The sequence below is a fragment of the Pristis pectinata genome, chromosome 7 (assembly GCF_009764475.1).
Source record: "Pristis pectinata isolate sPriPec2 chromosome 7, sPriPec2.1.pri, whole genome shotgun sequence".
NCBI lineage: Eukaryota > Metazoa > Chordata > Chondrichthyes > Rhinopristiformes > Pristidae > Pristis > Pristis pectinata.
Genome location: NC_067411.1, coordinates 76,715,773 through 76,738,346, shown reverse-complemented (window position 1 = coordinate 76,738,346; position 22,574 = coordinate 76,715,773). Strand labels below are relative to the sequence as shown.

General features: G+C 38.7%; 1 protein-coding gene across 1 annotated transcript in view; it reads left to right on the top strand.

Annotated features, from left to right (window-relative positions):
- cep78 (centrosomal protein 78) overlaps positions 1–22,574 on the top strand; it is a 74,472-nt gene that overhangs the window by 6,198 nt on the left and 45,700 nt on the right. The window contains 8 exon segments of the mRNA XM_052019161.1: positions 257–522; positions 3,128–3,156; positions 7,145–7,291; positions 8,210–8,282; positions 8,380–8,483; positions 8,612–8,786; positions 9,884–9,917; positions 9,919–9,992. Coding sequence (XP_051875121.1) covers positions 270–522; positions 3,128–3,156; positions 7,145–7,291; positions 8,210–8,282; positions 8,380–8,483; positions 8,612–8,786; positions 9,884–9,917; positions 9,919–9,992 — 889 coding nt within the window. The 5' untranslated portion in view covers positions 257–269.

The following is a 22,574-nucleotide window of genomic DNA, read 5'->3' as shown; positions in this document are numbered from 1 at the left end:
AAGTGAATAATACTTAGTCTGTAACAAAAGATGATAGTCTTGGATTCCTGAGTTTGTAAAATTTCATGAGTTAACTTGGAGTTCCTCTTGAGAGAGAGTTATATTGCATGTTCTGTGCCATGTTATGAAATTAAATGCAGATCTTTAACTTTTCTCTGCATTGCTTTGTATTTATTTCCTAATTTTAGTGCTTGGGAGAGTTTGAAATCTTTCAGATGAAAATAATGACTTTTTTTTTCTCTCATTCTTCCCCTAGGCTCTTGCATAAAATGATTGAATCAACTCAGTTGCGGCAGCGGGGGCCTTTGGATTTTGAATCGCATTATGAACATTTGTGTGCTCTCCATGACCTAGTTCCTTTAAAAGCAGTGAAGACTAACTTAAATCGAGGTGTCCTGGATATTAATGGTGATAGGATCAAGCTATCTGAGTGGACACCAATTTTCAGTTCCATCAGTATTAACAAGCATTTAGCTTTTCTTGCAATTAGGAGTTACTACCAGCCTGGTCTTGGAGAAACAGGTAAGAAAACAAGCTTAAACCAAAACAGAAATACTGGAAGAACTCAGCCAGTCAAGCAGCATCTGTGGAAAGAGAAACCATTTGACATTTCAGGTCGAAGACCCTTGATCAGAAATGAAAAAGAGAGAAAGCAAGTTTGTGGAAGTACCGGAGAAGGTGGGGAAGGCCATGGGTGGAACAAAGGGAATGTCAGTAATAGAAAGAAATTTTGGATAGCATTGAATGGACAGTTAAGTTTCTTTGTCTGGCCTACTGGGACATGTTCAGCAGGCCAGAATATACAAATGAAAAAGCTGGGGGTAGGGGAGAGAAGAATGGCATGTACAAATGACCAGTCCTGATACAAACAGAAAGAAAGAGTAAGTTTTCTGAAGTTGGGGAATTTAATATGGAGTCCTGCAGACTGCCCTGTGTCTGGATGATGAGTGGGTTGCTGAATTGAAATGGAGGCATCCAGAAGCTCCGGGTCAGTCCCATGGACTGAATGCATGTGCTCCACAAAGTGATCACCAAATCTGCATTTGGTTTCACCAGTGCGGAGGAAGCGACATTATGATCACTAAATATAATAGACTAGATTGAAAGGAGTACAAGTGAACCGTTGCTTTATTTGGAATTAGGGTCCTTGGATGCTGGAAAGGGGAGAGGTGAATGGATGGGCGTTGCATCTCCAGTTGCATCGGAAGGTGTTGTGGGATGGGGAATGGTGGGTGGAGATGGAAGAGTGGACCAGGGAGTCATTAAGTGAGTGGTCCCTGCAAAATGCACAAAGGGGAGGAGAGGGGAAGATGTTGACCAGTGGTGGGATTATGTTGAATCTGGCGGAACTTTTTTTTATTTGTATATTCTGGCCTGCTCAGCACATCCCAGTCGGCCAGACGTTACCGAGATTTCACAACGTTAACAAAATATCACACAGACAAAAGAGCTCAACTGTCCATTGTTTCACCTTATTGTTGACATTTCCTTTGTTCCACCTCTTGCCCTCAATTATTTTCTCTGTCATTTAGACTAACTTGCTTTCTCAGTTCTGTTGAAGAGTCTTCACATAAAATATTAACAGGCTTCTCACTCCATAGATGCTGCTCGACCAGCTGAGTTCTTCCAGCATTTGTTTTTGTTTTAGATTCCGGCATCTGCTGTTTTATTGTTTAAGATAACAACTTATTTTAAATGACTGCTGCTGCAGTGGTTGAAAAATCAGAGGGAACTTTGGCATTTCTCGCACAAATAGGCCAGTCAGTCCAGCAGTTTCATAACATACATTAATGCTTATATGAGCCTTTATTCCCACTTTATTTCATCACATTTTATCAATATATTTTAATAGTTTTCCTTAAATGCTTCTGTGTTATGTACATCATTGATTCCTTGGGTTATTTTTCTTCTTCAGACAGTTATCTTTTTTGGGATGGAAGATGCTTCTACTATTTTTAGGTTCTGAGGTGGCTGAAGAGGCAAATGTGGGAATCGCAGACTCACCCACAGATTGGGCAGGAGATGCCAGATGGGAGGATTGGTTGGCTGTGAGATGGTGCACTCCTTGTGCTGATTTCATATTACTTCTAAGTAGTTCTGATGAATGGATTTGGGGTTCTCAATACCACCCTGAATTCTTAGTCATTTCAAGTGGTCATGGGTCAGAGATTCTCAGTGCGAATATTGCATTTCTTCAAGGAGGTTTTGAGCACATATTTGAATCTTTTTCTTTGTTTATCTGGTAATCACTTCCTGTGATAGAGCTCAGAATAGGCTGTCTGTTTTGGGAGTCCAACATCAGGCATGTCAACAATGTGGCCTGTCCAATGTAGCTGACAGTATAGTGAGGGCCTCAAGTGCTTCAACAATTGGCCTGGGAGCGAGCAATGATGTTGCTTCTCAGTAAATTTGGAGACTTTTCAGAACATTGGTGGTATCTTTATAGGTGTCTATGTACATAGTCAGAAGCATTTAGGAAGACAGGAGTTGCTGCTGCTTGGTAGACCATTAGTTTTGTGCTAGATCTGAGGTCTTGATTTTCAAATACTCTTTTCCTCAATCTACCAAAGGTTTTGCTAGTGCATCAAAGGTAATAGTGAATTTTATCAGTGTCTCACTTCTGGCTGGTAAAGACATTTCTCCTGTGTTCCTTTTTTGATTTAATATTTATTACGTATTTGTGGCTCATGGTTTTGAACTTCTGGACAAGTGGAAACATCAACATTGTCCCTCTCGGGCCATTGCTCAACTTTCTCGTGAGGAAAGAGCTCCATATTTTTGTCTCTCTAGATGGTTCTAATCTAAATATTCTGGTATTGCAAAATTTCTTGTACCTACTTCAATGCCTCTTTATCCTTTGTGTAATATGGAGACCGGAATTGAGGACAATAACCTTTGGTGTGATGTAACCAAGTTTCTTTGTGAGTTAACTAGATATTTTTTGATTTACGTTTCCAACTAATGAATTCTGCTTAACTAGGTATTGACCCTACTATATTGTTTGCATTTTTGATGACTTCCTTAACCCCATTCATTTTTCTAATGATTTATGCACCAGTTCCCTATTACTCCTCTACCCCATTTTGATTTTTATTTTCCATGAATTGGTTGTCTCGTAGAGTCATAGAGAGATACAGCACCAAAACGGGCTTTTTGGCCCACCGAGTCTGAGCATCAACCACCGATTTACAGTAATCTTGCATTAATCTAATTAATCCCTCCCCACATTCTTCTACTCACCTACACTAGAGACAATTTAGTGTGACCAATTAACATACCAACCTGCACATCTTTGGAGCAACACACAAAATACTGGAGAAATTCAGTGGGTCAGGCAGCATCTCTGTGGGGAAATGGACAGTTGATGTTTTGGGTCGCGACTCTTCATCAGGTCTGGGATTGTCAACTGTCTATTTCACACCATAGATGCTGCCTGACCCGCTGAATTCCTCCAGCATTTTGTGTGGTGCTCCAGATTTCCAACATCTCTTGTGTCTGCACGTCTTTGGAATGTGGGAGGAAACTGGAGCACCTGGAGGAAATTCACACAGTCACAGGAAGAACGTGTAACCTCTGGATAATCAGAGGTTGGGATTGAACCCGGTTCTCTGGCACTGTGAGACAATGGCTCTTCTAGCTGCAGAGTGTATTTTAAAACAATTAGTAAATTTCTTTACTAACATTTTAAAGTACACTCTGCAATTTCTATATGGAAATTCATTTGTTGAGTTCATTCTTGTATGGATACAAGCATTGTAAAAGCTGTGAATGGTTTGTAAATTAATTTTGAAGCTAATTGAGATACCAATGGCTCAGTTGGTGGCACCCTCACTTCAAAAAGTATAGGTTCAAGTCCCAAATTCAGGAATTTGAGCAGAAATGTAAAATCGAGACTATAATATTGGTGGATTATTTAGAAGTGATGTACCAACATGGCTGACGGTTTTTGTTGAGATGTTAAACCAAAGTTCAGTCAGTTTTTTTCATAAAAGATCTCATATTACTTCTAAGAGGGGGAAAGAATTATTCTGATACCCTTGCCAACACTAATGCTTTAGTCATGATTAATGGAAAGGATTGTCAGATCATTATCACATATCATTTCTGTCATCATATGCTCAAAATGGCTCCTGAAGAAGAATCCTGACCCGAAACATTGACCGCCTGCTTTTCTCCATGGATGCTGCCTGACCTGCTGAGTTCCTCCAGCATCATCATGTTTTTCATCTAGATTCCAGCGTCTGCAGTCCTTTGTTTTTCTGCTCAAAATGGCTGTTGGGTCATGTATTGCAACAGTGATCTTGCATCAAAAGTATTTCATTGGCTGTGCGATATTTTGGGGTGCTTTAATTTAATGAAAGACTCTTTTAAATGCAAAGCTGTAAATGTATGGTTTACATTGGAAAGTTAAGTGATATGTTTGTGGAACTCGGGATCACTGAAGGAATCACTGGACATTGTAATGTTAAATAACATGTCAACGTGTTACGTAATGCCTGCAATAAAAATAATGATATGTAGTAGTTCAGCAGCATGCACACATAGTAGGAACTTCAACATGGGTAAATGTGTAGGACAGAAAGGAAAGAAGTTTAAGGAACATTGCAGCATTTTTCAAATTCTGATACTTGCATATCTCCTTCCACTGATTGCCTTCATCTTTTGAAACACTTTTTCAAACTTAAAAGCATTTGGTTGTCCCTTCCTGATAATATGGTCCTTTGCCTATACTTGCATTGTTCAAGTTCCCCTCTAAATTACTGAAAAATCTGAAATTCCAGGGTTTTTATTTGCCTTGTATGCTGTACTATCCCTCTTGCACTCTTATCACTGCTGCCAGTTCACGTTTAGTGGTCTTTAATTCTTCTGTCAACCCACTTGTAGATCCAATGTGTTGCATTCAGAAAACACAAATTGAAATGGCTTAAATAACAGGGCTAGCAGCCAGAGTTCTGGGCCATCGATCCAAAACTCTAATCTTCTTGCACTGTAATCCATTTGCGGGGAAGGCCAGCATATCTGTTGTCTCCCTAATTGCTTGGTGTACCTGCATTTTAACTTTCAACAATTTGTTTACAAGCATATCCAGATTCTGGTAAATATCAACACTTTTCAGTCTTTAATTTAAAACACAAATATTCTGCATGCCTTTGTTTCTGTTGCAAATGACTTAGCATTTTTCCACAATTTATTCCATCTGCAAATTCCTTGCCCCATCACTTAATCTAAGTCACCCTGACATCTCTTGATACCCTCCTCATAATCCACACTTTCGCAGGATCATGAAGGCTTCTACAACCTTGAAGACAAAGGATTCCAGGCAAATCAAATATGAACAGAGTTGCAGCCGCTGAAAAAGTAGAGATAAGACAATGAGTGACTTGTGTCAGAGGATGAACCTAATGCTCTGTATAGGAAGTTTTAAACATAGCTTGGATTTTCCAGATCACGCTTCACTTTATTCACAATCAGCACATTAAATAGTTGAGAGCTGGAGGGGTTCGAGATAGGATAAATAATGCCATATGATAATGTATAGTTTAACAAAGGAGGGATACATAGCACAGTAGAGGAGGAATTTGCCAGCATCCTTGAAGTACACTGGTAGGAAAAGTGAACCAACAACAGCCATGATTGCACTTGTTTTGCTCTGATGAGCAGGGTATGTAACTTGCGTCAATGATACTAATCTCCTGAAACATGCTGTTTTTCATGCTCTGTCTCAGCAAGAGATTAACAGGCAGACATTCAGTGATGTAATCAAAGCCACCTTGAAGAAGTGTGGTGTTTCTGCTGACTCATGGGAATCACTGTCCTTGACTGCGCAAAATGGAAAACTGTGAGGAAGGCTTGAGAAGCTTGAATCAGTGCATCAGGAGCACACAGATGCCAGGGAAGATGGTGAAAGGAGTAGACTACCTCCTAAACCACCCTTCTGCCTTGCCCCATCAAGCACCACATTCCCCATCTGTGGCAATCTCTGCAGGCCCCACATTGACCTCAGCACTCATTGGAACCCATGGAACCAAAGTGGAATCAAATCATCTTGGATTCCAAGGGGTTCTCTTGGAAAAAGAAAACCTCAAAAATAAATATAGTTAAAGTAGAAGAAGGAACATTATCTCAAAATTTGGATTAATGAACAAATAATGTAATGGAATATTGCAACAGTTTTTTTTTATTTAGATGGAAATATTCTGGGATAATTATTCAAAGTGCCTCTAATTAGCATTTTTTGAGAAAATTATTCTTTGCTTCAAGGATCTCTGAATCAGTCATTACTCCCTATCAAGGTGTTCTGATAAATTGGCTTTACATCAAATTCTAGGAAGGAAATGAAGAGACATGAAATGAGCTTAATAACCAACATGTACTCATCTAATCCTGGGAAGTCAAGACAGCTTGAGAATATGTGCTACAAAATCAGCAGAGAGTTCCCATGTGATATTTGCTCAAGAGTTGTCCTTGGGTATATTGACATCAGAACACCTGTTGGATTATATTAGAAACGGTGAAGGGTATTTTAACTCTCAAGTTGGACTAGGAAGCTTTGCTGAACAAAATGTTAATGTCAATCTTGCCCCCCAACTTACATTTTGCCAGTTTTTGTTTTAATGAATGAGCGGTGACCAAACCACACTTAAGTGATAAACTGGTAATTGAACCTTTTTAAAGTTGCTTGCCTGCACTTTTTTCAATTTTTAACACATGGGGGATGAGTTTGCTGGGGTAGGGAAAACCTGTCAAGAAAAGGAGTCAATAAGTCTATCTACAGCACTATGTTGGCAGGAGAAGCAGGAATATTTGTCCCAGTTTCCAAGTTTACTTCCTTAAAGGGTGCACTCTGTTGCTTGTCTCTCCCCTTCCCTAAATTGCCAACTCCTCATCTGCCAAGCGATCTCTGAAGATCACCAATTCGTGCAATTAAGAACAAGAGTATTGGGTGCGAAGGACATATGTTTCAGTTGACAATGAAAAAGTACATGTTGACTTGTCAAAATATTTTTTCCAATTTGTGTGTATTAAACTAAAGAACACTATCACAGATTGAAGAACATATTTTCAGATTAAATCCAAGTGCATTAGTATACTTATTCTTGATTTTGTTTCTTGAAGGGAGTGAGAGACATAAACAACACTTCAGAAAACGTGTGCAGCTATCCGTTCAAAAGGCTGTACACTTCAACTCTGTGGGTCGATTAGAGACTGTATGATTGCTTCCAGTGCTTTAAAGTCCTTAGAGCTGCAAGGATTACCTTTGAGGCATGGTGATCTCATAGTATTAACAAAGGTGAGAAATATGGACCATGGAGAAAAATCTAATATGAGTAATATCTGTTATTTATCTACTGCTAGCACCCCTAATAGAAATGATATTTCTTCTGCTGACTTAATGAATGCTTGTGGAAGACAAATAACTGAATGGTGGGTAATAAAAGGAATACATCAAATATAGGCTTACACCACAGATTTTACCTGGTACTTATCAAGCTTTTCAAACTTGAAGCTTAGGAATTAGAATGGAGTATTCTGCTATGAGTAAGGTTAAGATTGAAATGTGTCTTAGTTTTATTTGCCTGCTTTAGCTCCATGTCCTATCTACCATAGTTCATTAAAAATTAGGGCTTGCCCCTTCTGGTTTTTAAGGGTGAGGTATTCACATTTCTCGCATGATTTGCATAACCAGTGCTTTCCAACTGCTGAATGGCCTAAATTTGATCAATTACATCCCTTGTCCAGGACTCTCTGAATCCTATGAATCCAATTGCTTATTTTCAAAGTCCAAAGCAACTACTTGGTTTGATTCAATCAACAATATATCAGAATGGAGTGACTGCAAAACAATAATTTCATTGATCAGTTTCAATTGCGTAGAAATTGAAGTGTATAGCTTTCATTTTATTTTGCACAGATCACATATGAAGGCCATTTTTTCTGGTTAAATCATTCTTTTCAACAATTGAGTTAGCTAATTTCTTTTAACATTGAGACCCTGCTGACTTGCACATGCTCTATCTCCCATTCTCTGGCACCCTTGCCCCATGTCTCTCTCTGCTTTCCTCTCTCATCAATATATAGTCGGTTAAAATGGTGATAAAAATGAACATGAATGGGTCTCAGTTGAAGTCTTGCTAGTGAGATTATTAATTTAGTTTGTGTACAGTGGCTTTAAGTACATTTTATTTCATATATCATCCATTTCTTACAGGGCTTATCCAAGACAAAATCTCTGCAGAACATTTCATTAGCTTATTGCCCTATAGGAGATGAAGGGCTGGAAAGTAAGTGTACTGGATTTGATGTATTTATCCTACATTAAATTTTGTGTATTAGCTTATAAGTTTAAGAATTCATATTTTGCTAAACTTTTCTTTTTAGTAATTTGCAAGAGTTTGAAGAATTCTGCAACAATTAAAACGGTTAACTTCACAGGCTGCAATCTTACATGGTGTGGTGCAGAGCATATGACCAAAGTTATTAAGGCAGGTTTTTATATTTTTCTTATACAATATCTATTTTATTTCTGTTTTAGCAACCAGATCAACTCATGTTTATTGCTGTTTTAAATTATAATATATTTAAAAAGTCATACCCTTCTGTTTTCATGCAGTACCAAGCAACAAAAAGGCACAGTGAGGTTTGGGCAGAAAGTCTTCGTTACAGGCATCCCGATTTAGATTGTATGACTGGTTTGCGTCGTATTACCATGAATTGTAACACGCTAATTGGTGATACTGGAGCTATTGCTTTTGCAGAAGCCCTCAAAGATGACCTCTGGCTGAAAGGCAAGTTGAGTTTAATGATATGCTGATATATAAATACATCTTAAATGTAAAGCTGTGATATTCTTTCAGTTTAAAAGGAATTTCATGTAGCATAAATGCATAAAGGTGCAGTATAACTCCTCAGTAACATTTGCTTTGTTGGTTTAAGACTAACTGTGGCATCCCTGAGAAATCTAAAGAATAGAAAGTTTGCACAGTTGATCTTTATTCGGCTGAATTTACTGATATTAACTGGTTTGCAATTGGTTATAGTAATTCACATCCTGATTTTTTCTTTTTCCTCCCCTCAACCTTCCCAGCTGAGACATGAGGAGTCTGCTTGCTTTGAGTATAGTTGCTACAGCAGTTAAGAAGCTCAACACCATCCGATATTCATGGTTGTTCCTTATAGCATTGGAACATGTTGCTGTATTGAGCACCATCTGCAAAATGCATTGCTGCAACTTGCCAAGGCTGCTTTGACAGCACTTAAAGCCACAAACTCTTAAAAAGATAATGGCACAGTGGCAAAGGGGTACCAATTCATCTGAATTTTCTTCCATGGCTCACACCATCTGGACTGAGACTTGTATTGCCATTCCTTCATCACTTCTGCAAAACTTTGCACTTCCCAACCTCATGACCACTATAGGGACTTCTGTAGTTCAGGAGCATCATTTCAAATGTTGTTAATAACAGACAAAAAAAAATTTGGCCTACCAGCAATATCCACATTCTACGACTAATTAAAAGCTGTAAGGATTAATTGAGCCAACTAGCACAAAAGGACTTGTGGGGAAAATAAAATACAAGAGAAGGAAGTTGAATGGATGGTGATAAATGACAAAAATGGAAAAAGTCTTTGTTTTGCCTTTTATAACCTCAGGATATCCCTAAATCAGTTGATTTTTTTAAAATTTGAATTATAGTCACTGTTATAATGTGGTTTAAGGGTAGAAAGAGACTTGGTTAGGCAATAAAAGAGGTTTTGGGCTTGCCTGACAGCCTGGAGCCTTACTTTTGTTGCATATACTATGGAAGTATTACCTTGGTGGAACCAATGAACATTTCATTTGTGGCATGAAATTCATATATCGATGTTTTTATTTTAATTACAGCACTTGATTTACAGCAGTGTGGCATTTCTAATGAGGAGCCAAGCTTTGCTCAATAGCTTGCAGTCCAGTACAACATTAATTGTTTTGGATGTTCGAAAAAAACCCATTAATTGGTGAGTTTAATATCAGAAATTAATTTGCTGATGCTTTTTTTGTGTGGAAAGATAAATGTTAAAATTTTCATGCACCTGAATGGCCTGGCTGCAATTGGCCATTGTGAAAATAAGGCCACACGATTTTGAAAAGTTAATGCTATGCTTTCTGTGAACATTTTGATGTATTTTTACCTAATTTGTAATTCTACTGTTGCCCAGGATCTACAGTGGTTTTCATTTTAAAGATCCCTCTTAAAAAAAATTGTTACTTGGTAAATTTGGAGGTTTTTACTCATACTGACTGCTATGAGGCAATTGCCTAGTCAGTGGAAACAATTCCTGTGAACCAAAAGTTAAAAAGCTTGTGTTTGGTATTTTGCCAGTTGTGAAACATCTCAGATTTTGCCAAATATTTAGCACTTAACTAAACGGAAGGGCTATCCAGATCATTTCTATAGCTGGAAAAGCACAATACTGCTGGACTGTACAAATTAAATTCTAGGTAGAGTTATGAATTAGCTGATAAGCAGTAATATAGGGTTTAACTTTTTTCATATTTTACACTATTTTCCAAAATCAAAGTAAATCCCTTTGTGAAGATTCTTGGATCCACTATTCAGGAACGTTCAACTGATAAATGTATTATAGCCATTACACCTCTGTGAAGATTTACATCGCTACTTTTTAAAATTTGTTCATTGGATGAGGGCAATGTTGACAGAACTGAATTTATTTGTACGTATTCTTAACTGCTCTCAAAAGATGTTGGGCCATCTTGATCTGCAGTTGGTTGGCACAAGTAGCATTAGGACACCGATGTTGCATGAATGGCCTTATGGGTTTCACCAGCACAAAGCCAACTTGTGCAGATTTCTGCTTGCTGAGCCTGTGCTAGGTTAAATCCATTAAAATAAATGAGTGAAACTGGCTTCTGGGATGAGGGCAAGTAGATCTCTTATTTGGTATAGTTAAGCATTTTAAATTGTTTTTAAATGTGTATCTTTTTTTAAGTCATTTGATATTTTTTAAAATATGTTTTAGTTTTAAATGGTTAACTTTTGAACAGGTCCCAAGTGGTTTTGAAGTTTTAGCCTGCAGTTAAAGCTGTTCTGTCCATTCTGTCAATAGCTGAGGCAAATGAGGTGCTGCGCTGGGTCTTTCCTATGTGATTTTGAGGTTGGATCGAGGAAAGAATGTTATCAGGAGCAGGAACCTAGTGATATCAGAGCAGCAGAAGATCTGCCTCAATACGTACTGTTATATCGAGGTTATTTTTTTCCTGAGGTTACTCGCTTAATTGCCTGGCCTCAAATTGGTTTCTCATTTTCTTCCTCATTCTTCCCCCCTCCCCCCGCCCCCCCCCCCCCCCCCCCCCCCCCCCCCCCCCCCCCCCACTCGAATCGAGACTGCCTCACCTTACTTCCCACTATGAACTTTGCAGGTAATTAAACCTGATTATAAACTGTTACCTTCTTGGCACCTTTATTTCCCACTGTAACCTCAGGGATGTTGAAATACACAAACTATTCCAAACTTAGTTGCAGTAAATGAATACAATACCACACAATGTTATTTTTTTTGTACCAAAGTAGGGCATACCAAAGCATGTAGTTAATAAAACTTTGACTGTGTTGCAGAGGTGAGGCACAACAGGCCTGAGATTGCTGAAGGAAACTGCATATAGGCCTGTAATCTGAAGAAGGCAAAAACACTACAATAAATCTTTAATTAAACCAGATGCAATAAAAATTGATTCATAATTTATTTGGTTTATATTTAAATATAGAGGTGAATTGTATGGAAATGTTAAATTAAATTCAATAAATTTGGGCAGTTACTCTCACTTCACCTCTGGAGTTCAGCTCTTGTGTCCATGTTTGGTCAAAGCTGTAAGGAGGTCAGGAGCTGAGTGACTTTGGCAGCCCAAACCCAACCCTTGTGCAGGTTGTTGCTAAGTAAGTGCTGCTTGATAGCACTATTGATTATCTCTTCCGTTACTTGTGATCAAGAGTAACTAATGGGGTGGTAATTAGCTGGGTGGGATTTATGCTGCTTCTTGTAGACAGAAAATACTTGAACAATGCAATGTACTTGAACTACAGATGCCAATATTGTAGCTGTAGTGGCCAAGGCCGTGGGAAGATCTGGAGCACAAATCTTCAGTACAGTTGCCGAGAGTGTTGTCTGGGTCCATAGCTTTTGCTGTATCCAATGCTTTTAACCATTTCTTGATATCATATGAAGTGAATCAAATTGACTGAAGACTGACATGTACCATGCTGTTCATTCATTCATTCCTTCAACTGGCAGAACTAGTTTCCTCTCAATCCACTTTCAGTATTTCTCTCTTATCAATCGTATGTGCTTTTGATGCCATTCATGACAATACTGTAGATGTATGGTTACCATATCAAGTGATTTTTGTGTATTTTCTGACATATGGACAAAATTGACTTAGGGGTGTCTGTATAAACAGAACCCATTTGTTACTTGTATCGGCCTGTTGTCTCTTAACCCTGATTTTGTTTTTGCAGCATCTCTTGTACACTATGGTTGCCCAATTTTGCCTCATTTGTCATTTTTTTTAAGGGTAAATTTCCTGTTTTCTGAACTTTAGCAGCCAGAATTTCCAAATGAGGAAGTGATGGCCAATTAGACATGTTTTAAAAAAAATGCAAATATGTTTAAATATTCTTTCTAAATATTGAGGGAGATAATGAAATTGAATTCTATATTTTGGCAGCAGGCTGTTCATAATTTCAATAATAGAATGCATATAATAATTCAATATGTACATTATTAAAAGTATGATTTTTAAAATTTGTTTTGGGTGTTAGATAATGAATTTAATGGGAAAAATGCATTTTAAAGGATTTAGTTTGTTGATGATGACATCATTAGAGGTAACTGTTTCTAATAGTTCCCCCATTATAAATATTAACCCTCTGTAATAAGTTTCATGTGAACTTTCATGGGCCCCTGAATAAGATTCACGGTACGGTAGCATAGCAGTTAGCGTGACGCTATTACAGCGATCGGGGTTCAATTCCTGTCGCTGTCTGTAAGGAGTTTGTACGTTGTCCTGTGTCTGCATGGGTTTCCTCCGGGTGCTCCGGTTTCCTCCCACATTCTAAAGACGAACGGGTAGGTTAATATGGGTTTAAAATGGGCGGTGCGGACTCGTTGGGCTGGAAGGGCCTGTTACCACGCTGTAAATAAAATTAAAAAAAAAGATTTTTCTTGTGCAGATTAGTCCTGCATTGTGACATCTAATGGGAGTTGAGATTACAAGTGTTAGATTGTTTGGTTAATAGAGTTTTACAAGGTATTAAGGGTTTATTCACTCAAGAACGCACTTAATAATGGTCTCCTTTTGGAATTGATGTGCAATCAGAGCACTCATTACTCATTCTGTTTCAGAACTGCTGCTGGGATTCTCAGTTCACATTACACAATTTGTAGAAATAGTTTTTGTTGGTTTGTGGGTTTTCATCACAATTTTGTACAGTTCCAATGGTACTTCATACCTGGTGGATGGGCAACATTCTGTATTGCTAGCCATTGTCTTTTTTTTTTGTTTGGATCTATTTTTGAGTTTCATTTGTGTTTGAAATTTCTGTTATGTCTCCATAGAAGGTAAGTGAATGTACTTCAAAATCAACTAAATGATTGCAGTGCCATCTGATGGGGAAATTGAGAATTTCATTGAAATTTCACAGGCTTGGATAAATATTGTCATTATAATTTTGTGAAGAACTGCTAACATTTTCCTTAAGTGCTATCAAAATCAGGATTCCCACCTATGTACAAAGAAATTTGTGAATCCTTATGCAGTTGAGATGCGAAGCTTAAAGTTGAAACAATTCTACAGCAATCACACAGGAAATGCATATTTAATGTCTACAGTAAGAGACAAGTAGCACTGGACAGCATCTTCACTAATTTAGGAGAGGAATGTCAGAATAGGAATGCTAAGTGCTATGAATTGACATTTTGTTGAATTAATAAGTTTAATTGTTTGAGTTTTCATGGTATTTTAGTTTCAAAATTGTGAATTCAACTAAAATTACTTCATCTTAAATTTTAAGTCTGTTTGATGTAAGTGCAGGTAGTTCTGCTATAATGTGTGTTTCCATGACACAAATTGGTTATAATACGATTGATGGATTTGGGAACACTATTTGCATTATTGGGCTGCACTGGCTACAGCCTGTGCTTTGAAGGAAACGACAGCCTTTTCTGGTATAATGTGACTTTCTATAACGAGGTTTCTCAGGACTTAACTATTGCGTTATAGCAGATCCACCTGCAGTTGAACATTTCAAAATGCTTTCAATGTTGGGAAGATTTTCCAATGTTTTAGATTTTGCAGATGACTAAGCCAAGTGTGTGACTTAACTAGTTGTAAGGCTTTTTTCACCTGTTTGGTTGAGATAAGAGTTTTGTTCTGTGTCCAGCGCAACAGTATTACACATTCATGCCTTGCTGACCAGCAGGGCATCTCCATTGAGGATTGGGGTGATATTTGCCAGTGATGACATAAATGTCAGAGTGAGTACAGGTGGCTCTCTGCTAAAACCAATTCGAGCAATTACACAGAATGGCACTGAAGTTGATGAGCTACATTACTACAGTAAAACTCCAATAATCCATTATCTATTTGTTTGGAATTTCTGATGGTTCAGGATCTGGCTTATTGTGTGCTGATTCCTACACTCCTTTTAAACTCTCTGGGTCCCTGCTTCCTTTGACAAGTGGGGTGTCTGCTTCTTGCGCTTCCTTGAACCTAATGGTTTTGCTGGAAATTTTAATGTACTACTGTATAATATCTTTCTGAAAAAAAAAGGATTAAAAGTTTGTTGGAGTATCCATTGGAATAACATTCAATTGCTTTGAAAATTTGCTGGACCAGTACCATTAAATTCCCAAGTGTGTTGGATTATTGGAGTCTTACTGTGTTCTGATTGTGCTGCTGTACAAATACACTGTATTGCAGATTCATTGCTATTTGAATGCTCAGAGTGATGTTGAAATTGTAAGTGCAGGTTCAACTGTTAGTCTTTGTATAACTGTAATAAGCTATCATAATGTAGATTATACATGTGACACTAATGGCATTTCTTGTAGCATATTGTTACGGACTCAGTGAAAGTCCCTTTAAGATAGAGAGTGTGTGTGTATGTGTGTGTGGGGCGTGCTTACGTCAATAGAAGATAAAGGACGTAATGACGTTGTTGAAGAAGTCAGAAGAAGAAGGAGAGAGAGAAAGAGAAGGGAGAGAGACACCAGCCTGCTTGTTTTCTCTATCGATGGATGAGAAACAATAACTGTGTTTGCCACTGAAATCCATGTATGGAAGTTGGAAGTAATCCGGTGGAGTTCACTTTGTTGCTGACCTGTAGAAGGAAACAGGTATTTGTGTGTGGACGACCACGGTTCGGATGCTTTTCGGGGTGAGGAAGTCACTACCGAGTAAACACTGAAGTGTCGTTTGGGTTCCATCCTGGAACATTTGGATTTCGTATGTACTCTCTCTATGTTTTTCTACATCTACATCTTATCTTCAGACAACGGTGGTTGTTGAAGAAGCCCTTGCTCATGTTTCACCTTATGGCTTGCGGAACTGAACTTTAAGAACCATTCAGGAACTGGGAGTTTTGGACTTTGTCACACACACACACACGACGAGTTTAGTTTTGGGGTTAACGTTCGAGGTTTAACATTCTTGAATTCTAACATACTAACATTTTTTTTTTAACTTTTATTTTACGTATTATCATAAGTAGTGATTAATAAAATAGTTTTTAACACTGAATCATGCTCAGTGTGTTTCTTTTGTTGCTGGTTTGTGACAAAATTGGGGGCTCGTCCGGGATAGTTCCCAAGGTTAACGAGTGTCGTCTGGGATTGTACCCCAGATTGACGAGATTTGTTCGGGATTCAATCCAAAGATTTTTGAGGGAGGTCTGATAAATTCTTTTTAATTGGCTTGTGTGTGTGGAAACCAGCAGCAATGGATATTAAGGCATTTTTGGAGTCACCAACCCAAAAGAGATTAGAGGCCGAACGAGAACAAAATAAATTAGAAGCTGAACGAGAACAAAAGAAATTAGAGGCCGAACAAGAGGAAAAGAGATTAGAGGCTGAACGAGAACAAACCCAGTTAAAGATAGAGGCTGAACGAGAGCAAAATAAATTAGAGGCCGAACAAAAGATAACTCAGATGAAGTTAGAGGCTGAACGGGAACGGGAACTAATTCGGTTAAAGTTTGAGGCAGAGGAGAAGGAAAAACAGAGGCAGCATGAGTTACAAATGAAGCGTAGGAGTTCGGAATCTGATTCTGATGATGGTTTTTCAGCCAGCAGGGAGGTTCGATTAGTCCCTCCGTTTGAAGAAGATCAGGTTGATCAGTATTTCCAACATTTTGAAAAGGTTGCTGTGAGTTCAAACTGGCCAAGGAAAGGATGGGCTCTTATGGTACAGAGTGTGATTAAAGGTAAAGCTCAAAAAGCTTATTCTGCTTTGTCTGTTGAGGATGCAGCTGATTATACCAAGGTAAAACAAGCTATTTTGAAGGCCTATGAATTGGTCCCTGAGGCTTATAGACAAAAATTCAGAGACTTGAGGAAATCTGCAGATCAGACTTATATGGAATTTGCCAATGGAAAGAGAATATGTTTTGAACGATGGTGCCTGGCTAAAAATGTAGATGGGGATTTTGATAAATTGACAGAATTGATACTAGTGGAAGACTTTAAAAGATGTGTTCCAGCTGAATTAACAACATATTTAAATGAAAAGGCAGTGGAAACTTTACAAGAAACTGCTAGGTTGGCAGATGATTATGCTTTAACCCATAAATCCAAATGGGGACAACCTAAAACCTTTCAAAAGAGTTACAAAGACAATCCAGGTAAACCAGAGATTAAATTGGGAGGTAATCAAAAAGGAAAAGATGAAAAGAAGCCAGGGTTGGAGAAACCTGTTGAGCGTACTTGTTATTACTGTAGGAAACCTGGCCATGTGATATCTAATTGTGCCCTTTTGAAGAAAAAGAAGGAAGCTGTGCCCAATGCTTGCTTTCAGGCAATTAAAAATCAAAAAGGTTTAGGAGATGCTGTTAAAGATTAGTCCTTGCAAGAGGTAAAAGCGGAAAAGTTGGAAGAGGTGAGAAAGGAATTCCGTTCTTATGTATCAGAGGGTTTTGTTTCACTGAATGATGAGTCACCCCAGGTGCCAGTGAAAATTCTTAGAGATACTGGGGCTAGTCAATCTCTCTTGCTGGACAGTGTTTTAAATTTTGGTGAAGAAAGTGACACTGGTGAAGTAAATCTAGTACGAGGCGTTACAGGTGAGACCATGTCTGTCCCTTTTCACAGGGTGATTTTAAAGTCAAAGTTCGTAGAAGGACCAGTCGAGATAGGGATAAGACCTAGTTTGCCAGTGGAAGGAGTTTCTTTGTTATTGGGAAATGACCTTGCAAATGGAGAAAGTGATCCTGTGGTACGGTTAACAACCAAACCAAGGATTGATGAGTCTGAGGATGATCCAGATGTTTACCCATCATGTGCGGTGACTCGAGCTAGAGCTAGAGAATTAGCCAAGACAGACAGTCCGGTGCAGTCTGATGTGGTTCCTTGTGACAGTCCTAAACAGGAAGAAAATTATGATGCCTTATCTGAGACTTTTCTGTCTTCATTGGAGGATCAACATCCTTATAGTGAGCCTGAATTTAAAGACTTGTCTTTGTCGAGGAAGGATTTTATGGTGGAACAGACAAAGGACCCTGAGTTGACCGAATTGAAAGAAAAAGCACTCTCATGTGAGGAGATTGAAAAAGTGCCAATTGGATACTATGTCAAAAATGGAGTGTTAATGAGGAAATGGAGACCTCCTCATGTTCCTGTTACTGAGGAATGGGAAGTTATTCATCAGGTTGTTGTTCCAAAAGTTTATAGGGATGAGATTTTAAACCTGGCCCACAGTATGCCTTTGGGTGGTCATTTTGGTGTGAATAAAACTGTAGGGAAGATCTTGAAACAATTCTATTGGCCTGATTTGAGAAAAGATGTGGTGATGTTTTGTCGAACCTGCCACACATGTCAGATGGTAGGTAAACCAAATCAAAAACCCCCTGTGGCTCCTTTGAAGCCAATTCCTGCTTTTGGGGAGCCCTTTTCGAAGGTGATTGTGGACTGTGTTGGCCCCTTACCAAAGTCTAAGACTGGAAATCAGTATTTGTTAACCATCATGTGTGCCACTTCTAGATTTCCAGAGGCAATACCCCTTAGAAATATTAAGGCCAAGACGGTGTCAAAGGCTCTTGTAAAATTTTTTACCTTGTTTGGTTTGCCAAAAGAAATCCAATCTGATCAAGGTAGTAATTTTATGTCAAAAATTTTTCAACAAATAGTCTATGAGCTGGGAGCAAAGCAGATTGTATCATCTGCATATCACCCAGAATCTCAAGGAGCTCTGGAGAGATTTCATTCTACTCTCAAAAATATGCTGAAGACTTATTGCTTTGAAAACACCAAGGATTGGGACAAAGGTATCCATTTACTTTTGTTTGCCGTTAGAGAATCGATCCAGGAGTCAATAGGATTTAGTCCGTTTGAGCTTGTATTTGGACATAGGGTGAGAGGACCTTTGGAGTTGTTAAGAGAGCAATGGGTTAATGAGGAAGTTCACTTGAGTCTGTTGGACTATGTCCAAAAATTTAAAACTCGGTTGGAGAGAGTCTGCCAGCTAGCGAGAGAGAATTTGAAAACTAGCCAGATAAGAATGAAGACATATTTTGATAGACGTGCTCGGCCTAGGACATTTGCAGTGGGGCAAAAGGTGTTGGTATTTTTCCCTAGCCAAAATAATCCCTTGCAATCTCGTTTTTCTGGACCCTATGTTATTGAATCTCGAGTGACTGATTTAACATATATAATCAAAACACCAGATAGACGCAAGAAAACACAACTCTGTCATGTAAACATGCTAAAACCTTATTATGAGAGGGATTCAGTTGTGGCCTTGGTGGATGATGTAAAGGTTGTTTCTAGAATGCCTGATGTTGATGTTGAGGTAGGCCAATTTAGACCAAATATTGTTCCATCGAAACTAAAAAAACCAAAATATCATGGAGAACCTTGAAACGAAGTTGGACCATCTACAAGTTTCACAAAAACAACAGATGAGAGAATTAATTTTAAAATTTAAAAATTTATTCCCAGATGTTCCAAACAGAACATCGATAATTACCCATGATGTTGATGTTGGGGATGCGAAACCAATCAAACAACACCCATATCAAATGAATGTGGAAAAAAGTAAACTTGTTGATCAGGAAATAAAATACATGTTGGAAAATGATATTATTAGACATTCTAGTTCAAATTGGAGTTCGCCCTGTGTTATTGTACCTAAACCTGATGGAACTGTTAGATTTTGCACAGATTACAGGAAAGTGAATGCTGTAACAAAGTCAGATGCTTACCCTATTCCTAGGGTGGATGATTGCATAGATAGAGTGGGAAAGGCAAAATTTCTTACAAAGATTGACCTATTAAAAGGGTACTGGTGTGTTCCATTAACAGATAGAGGACGGGAGATTTCAGCCTTTGTAACCCCTTCTGGATTGTATGAATACAATGTTTTGCCATTTGGAATGAAAAATGCTCCGGCAACATTTCAAAGAATGATTAATTCAGTGATTCATGGGTTAAAACATACAGATGCCTACATTGACGACTTAGTGACTGGGAATGATACTTGGGAAGATCACATCTCTGCGTTAGAAAGGTTGTTTGAAAGACTTTCCAAGGTTAACCTTACAGTTAACTTGGCTAAAAGTGAATTTGGCCATGCCACTCTGACGTATCTTGGTTATGTTGTAGGTCAAGGCAAGCAAGCTCCTGTTCAGGCAAAAGTTCAAGCAATATCTGAGTTCCCTATTCCCACAGGTACGAGGACTGTTGGAAGATTTTTGGGAATGGTTGGATATTACCGAAAATTTTGTAAAAATTTTGCTGATATTGCTCTTCCCCTAACTAATCTTCTGAAGAAGGGAGTAAAGTTTGTTTGGACAGATTCTTGTCAAGAAGCATTTAAGAAGCTGAAAGCCATTTTATGCTACCATCCTGTGCTCAGAACACCTGACTTTGAAAAGCCATTTTCATTAGCAGTAGATGCCAGTGATGAAGCTGCAGGAGCTGTGTTGTTGCAGAAGGGTGACCTTGATGATATTGACCATCCTGTAGCTTACTTTTCAAAGAAATTTAATGAGCATCAAAAGAATTATTCCACCATAGAGAAAGAATTACTGTCGCTTGTTTTAGCCTTGCAACATTTCAGTGTATATGTTTGCACCGCTCAGAAACCATTGACTGTGTATACAGATCATAACCCATTGGTGTTTCTGAGCCGAGTCAAAAACAAGAACAGAAGGCTGTTAAACTGGAGTTTAATTTTGCAAGAGTTTGATCTCATGATAACTCACATTAAAGGCAAAGATAATGTGATTGCTGATTGTCTTTCCCGATGTTAAATGGGAAACATGTATCTGTACTAATCTGATAGTCTGTAGTTGTGTAGCATGATAATTATCAACATTACTAACTATGCGTGGTTAAAATTTTCTTGGGAAAATTTTTTTTTAGGTGGGAGGTGTTACGGACTCAGTGAAAGTCCCTTTAAGATAGAGAGTGTGTGTGTATGTGTGTGTGGGGCGTGCTTACGTCAATAGAAGATAAAGGACGTAATGACGTTGTTGAAGAAGTCAGAAGAAGAAGGAGAGAGAGAAAGAGAAGGGAGAGAGACACCAGCCTGCTTGTTTTCTCTATCGATGGATGAGAAACAATAACTGTGTTTGCCACTGAAATCCATGTATGGAAGTTGGAAGTAATCCGGTGGAGTTCACTTTGTTGCTGACCTGTAGAAGGAAACAGGTATTTGTGTGTGGACGACCACGGTTCGGATGCTTTTCGGGGTGAGGAAGTCACTACCGAGTAAACACTGAAGTGTCGTTTGGGTTCCATCCTGGAACATTTGGATTTCGTATGTACTCTCTCTATGTTTTTCTACATCTACATCTTATCTTCAGACAACGGTGGTTGTTGAAGAAGCCCTTGCTCATGTTTCACCTTATGGCTTGCGGAACTGAACTTTAAGAACCATTCAGGAACTGGGAGTTTTGGACTTTGTCACACACACACACACGACGAGTTTAGTTTTGGGGTTAACGTTCGAGGTTTAACATTTTTGAATTCTAACATACTAACATTTTTTTTTTAACTTTTATTTTACGTATTATCATAAGTAGTGATTAATAAAATAGTTTTTAACACTGAATCATGCTCAGTGTGTTTCTTTTGTTGCTGGTTTGTGACAATATACAGTTAGTGTGATTAGTAATCTCTATTAGAACTCCTTAAAGATGCTAAAAGTGATGACTTCTGATTGTTACAAAGGAAGAAAATTGGCAGCTCTTTGCTAAAGGCGTTAGGCTGCCGTACTTTAAATCTGCCTCCACTCTCCATGTTCTCCCTCTTCATTGTTGGACTTGTTGCATAAATGGCCACTTTGCATGGTGTGTCTGCACTAACAATTTAATAGAGTTTTACAATTAGGCCAATACCCCTTCTTTCCCTCACGGCCTAATAAATATTTTTTCTTATGTATTTATCTAGTTTCCTTTTGGAAGTTAGTATTGATGCTGTCTCCATCACCCTTCTGGTCAGTGCATTCCAGATTTTAATAACTTGCCACAATATTTTTTTCCTCATGCCGGTCCTTCTGGCACTGAAGAGTTTCTTCTTAATTACTTGGTTGAAAATCCATTATTTTACACAACTTCAAAAAAAAATTTCTGTCACCTTCAGTTCTCGTTTGAGAGCAACCTTATTTAGAAAAACTACAGCACAATTCAGGCCCTTTGGCCCACAAAGCTGTGCCGAACATGTCCCTACCCTAGAAATTACTAGGCTTACCCATAGCCCTCTATTTTACTCAGCTCCATGTACCTATCTAACAGTCTGTTGAAAGACCCTACCGTATCCACCTCCACCGCCGTTTCTGGCAGCCCATTCCACGCACTCACCACTCTCTGAGTAAAAAAAAACTTACCCCTGACATCTCCTCTATATCTACTCCCCAGCACCTTAAACCTATGTCCTCTTGTGGCCACCATTTCAGCCCTGGGGAAAAGCCTCTGACTATCCACCCGATCAATACCTCTCATCATCTTATACACCTCTATCAGGTCCCCCCCCATCCTCTGTCGCATCAAGGAGGAAAGGCCAAGTTCCCTCAACCTGCTTTCATAAGGCATGCTCCGCATTTCAGGAAGCATCCTTGTAAATCTCCTCTGCACCCTCTCTATGGCTTCCACATCTTTCCTGTAGTGAGGCGACCAGAACTGAGCACAATACTCCAAGTGGAGTCTGACCAGGGACCTATGTAGCTGCAACAATACCTCTCGGCTCCTAAATTCAATTCCCCGATTGATGAGGGACAATACCCCATATGCCTTCTTAACCACAGAGTCAACCTGCGCATCCGCTTTGAGCGTCCTATGGACTCGGACCCCAAGATCCCTCTGATCCTC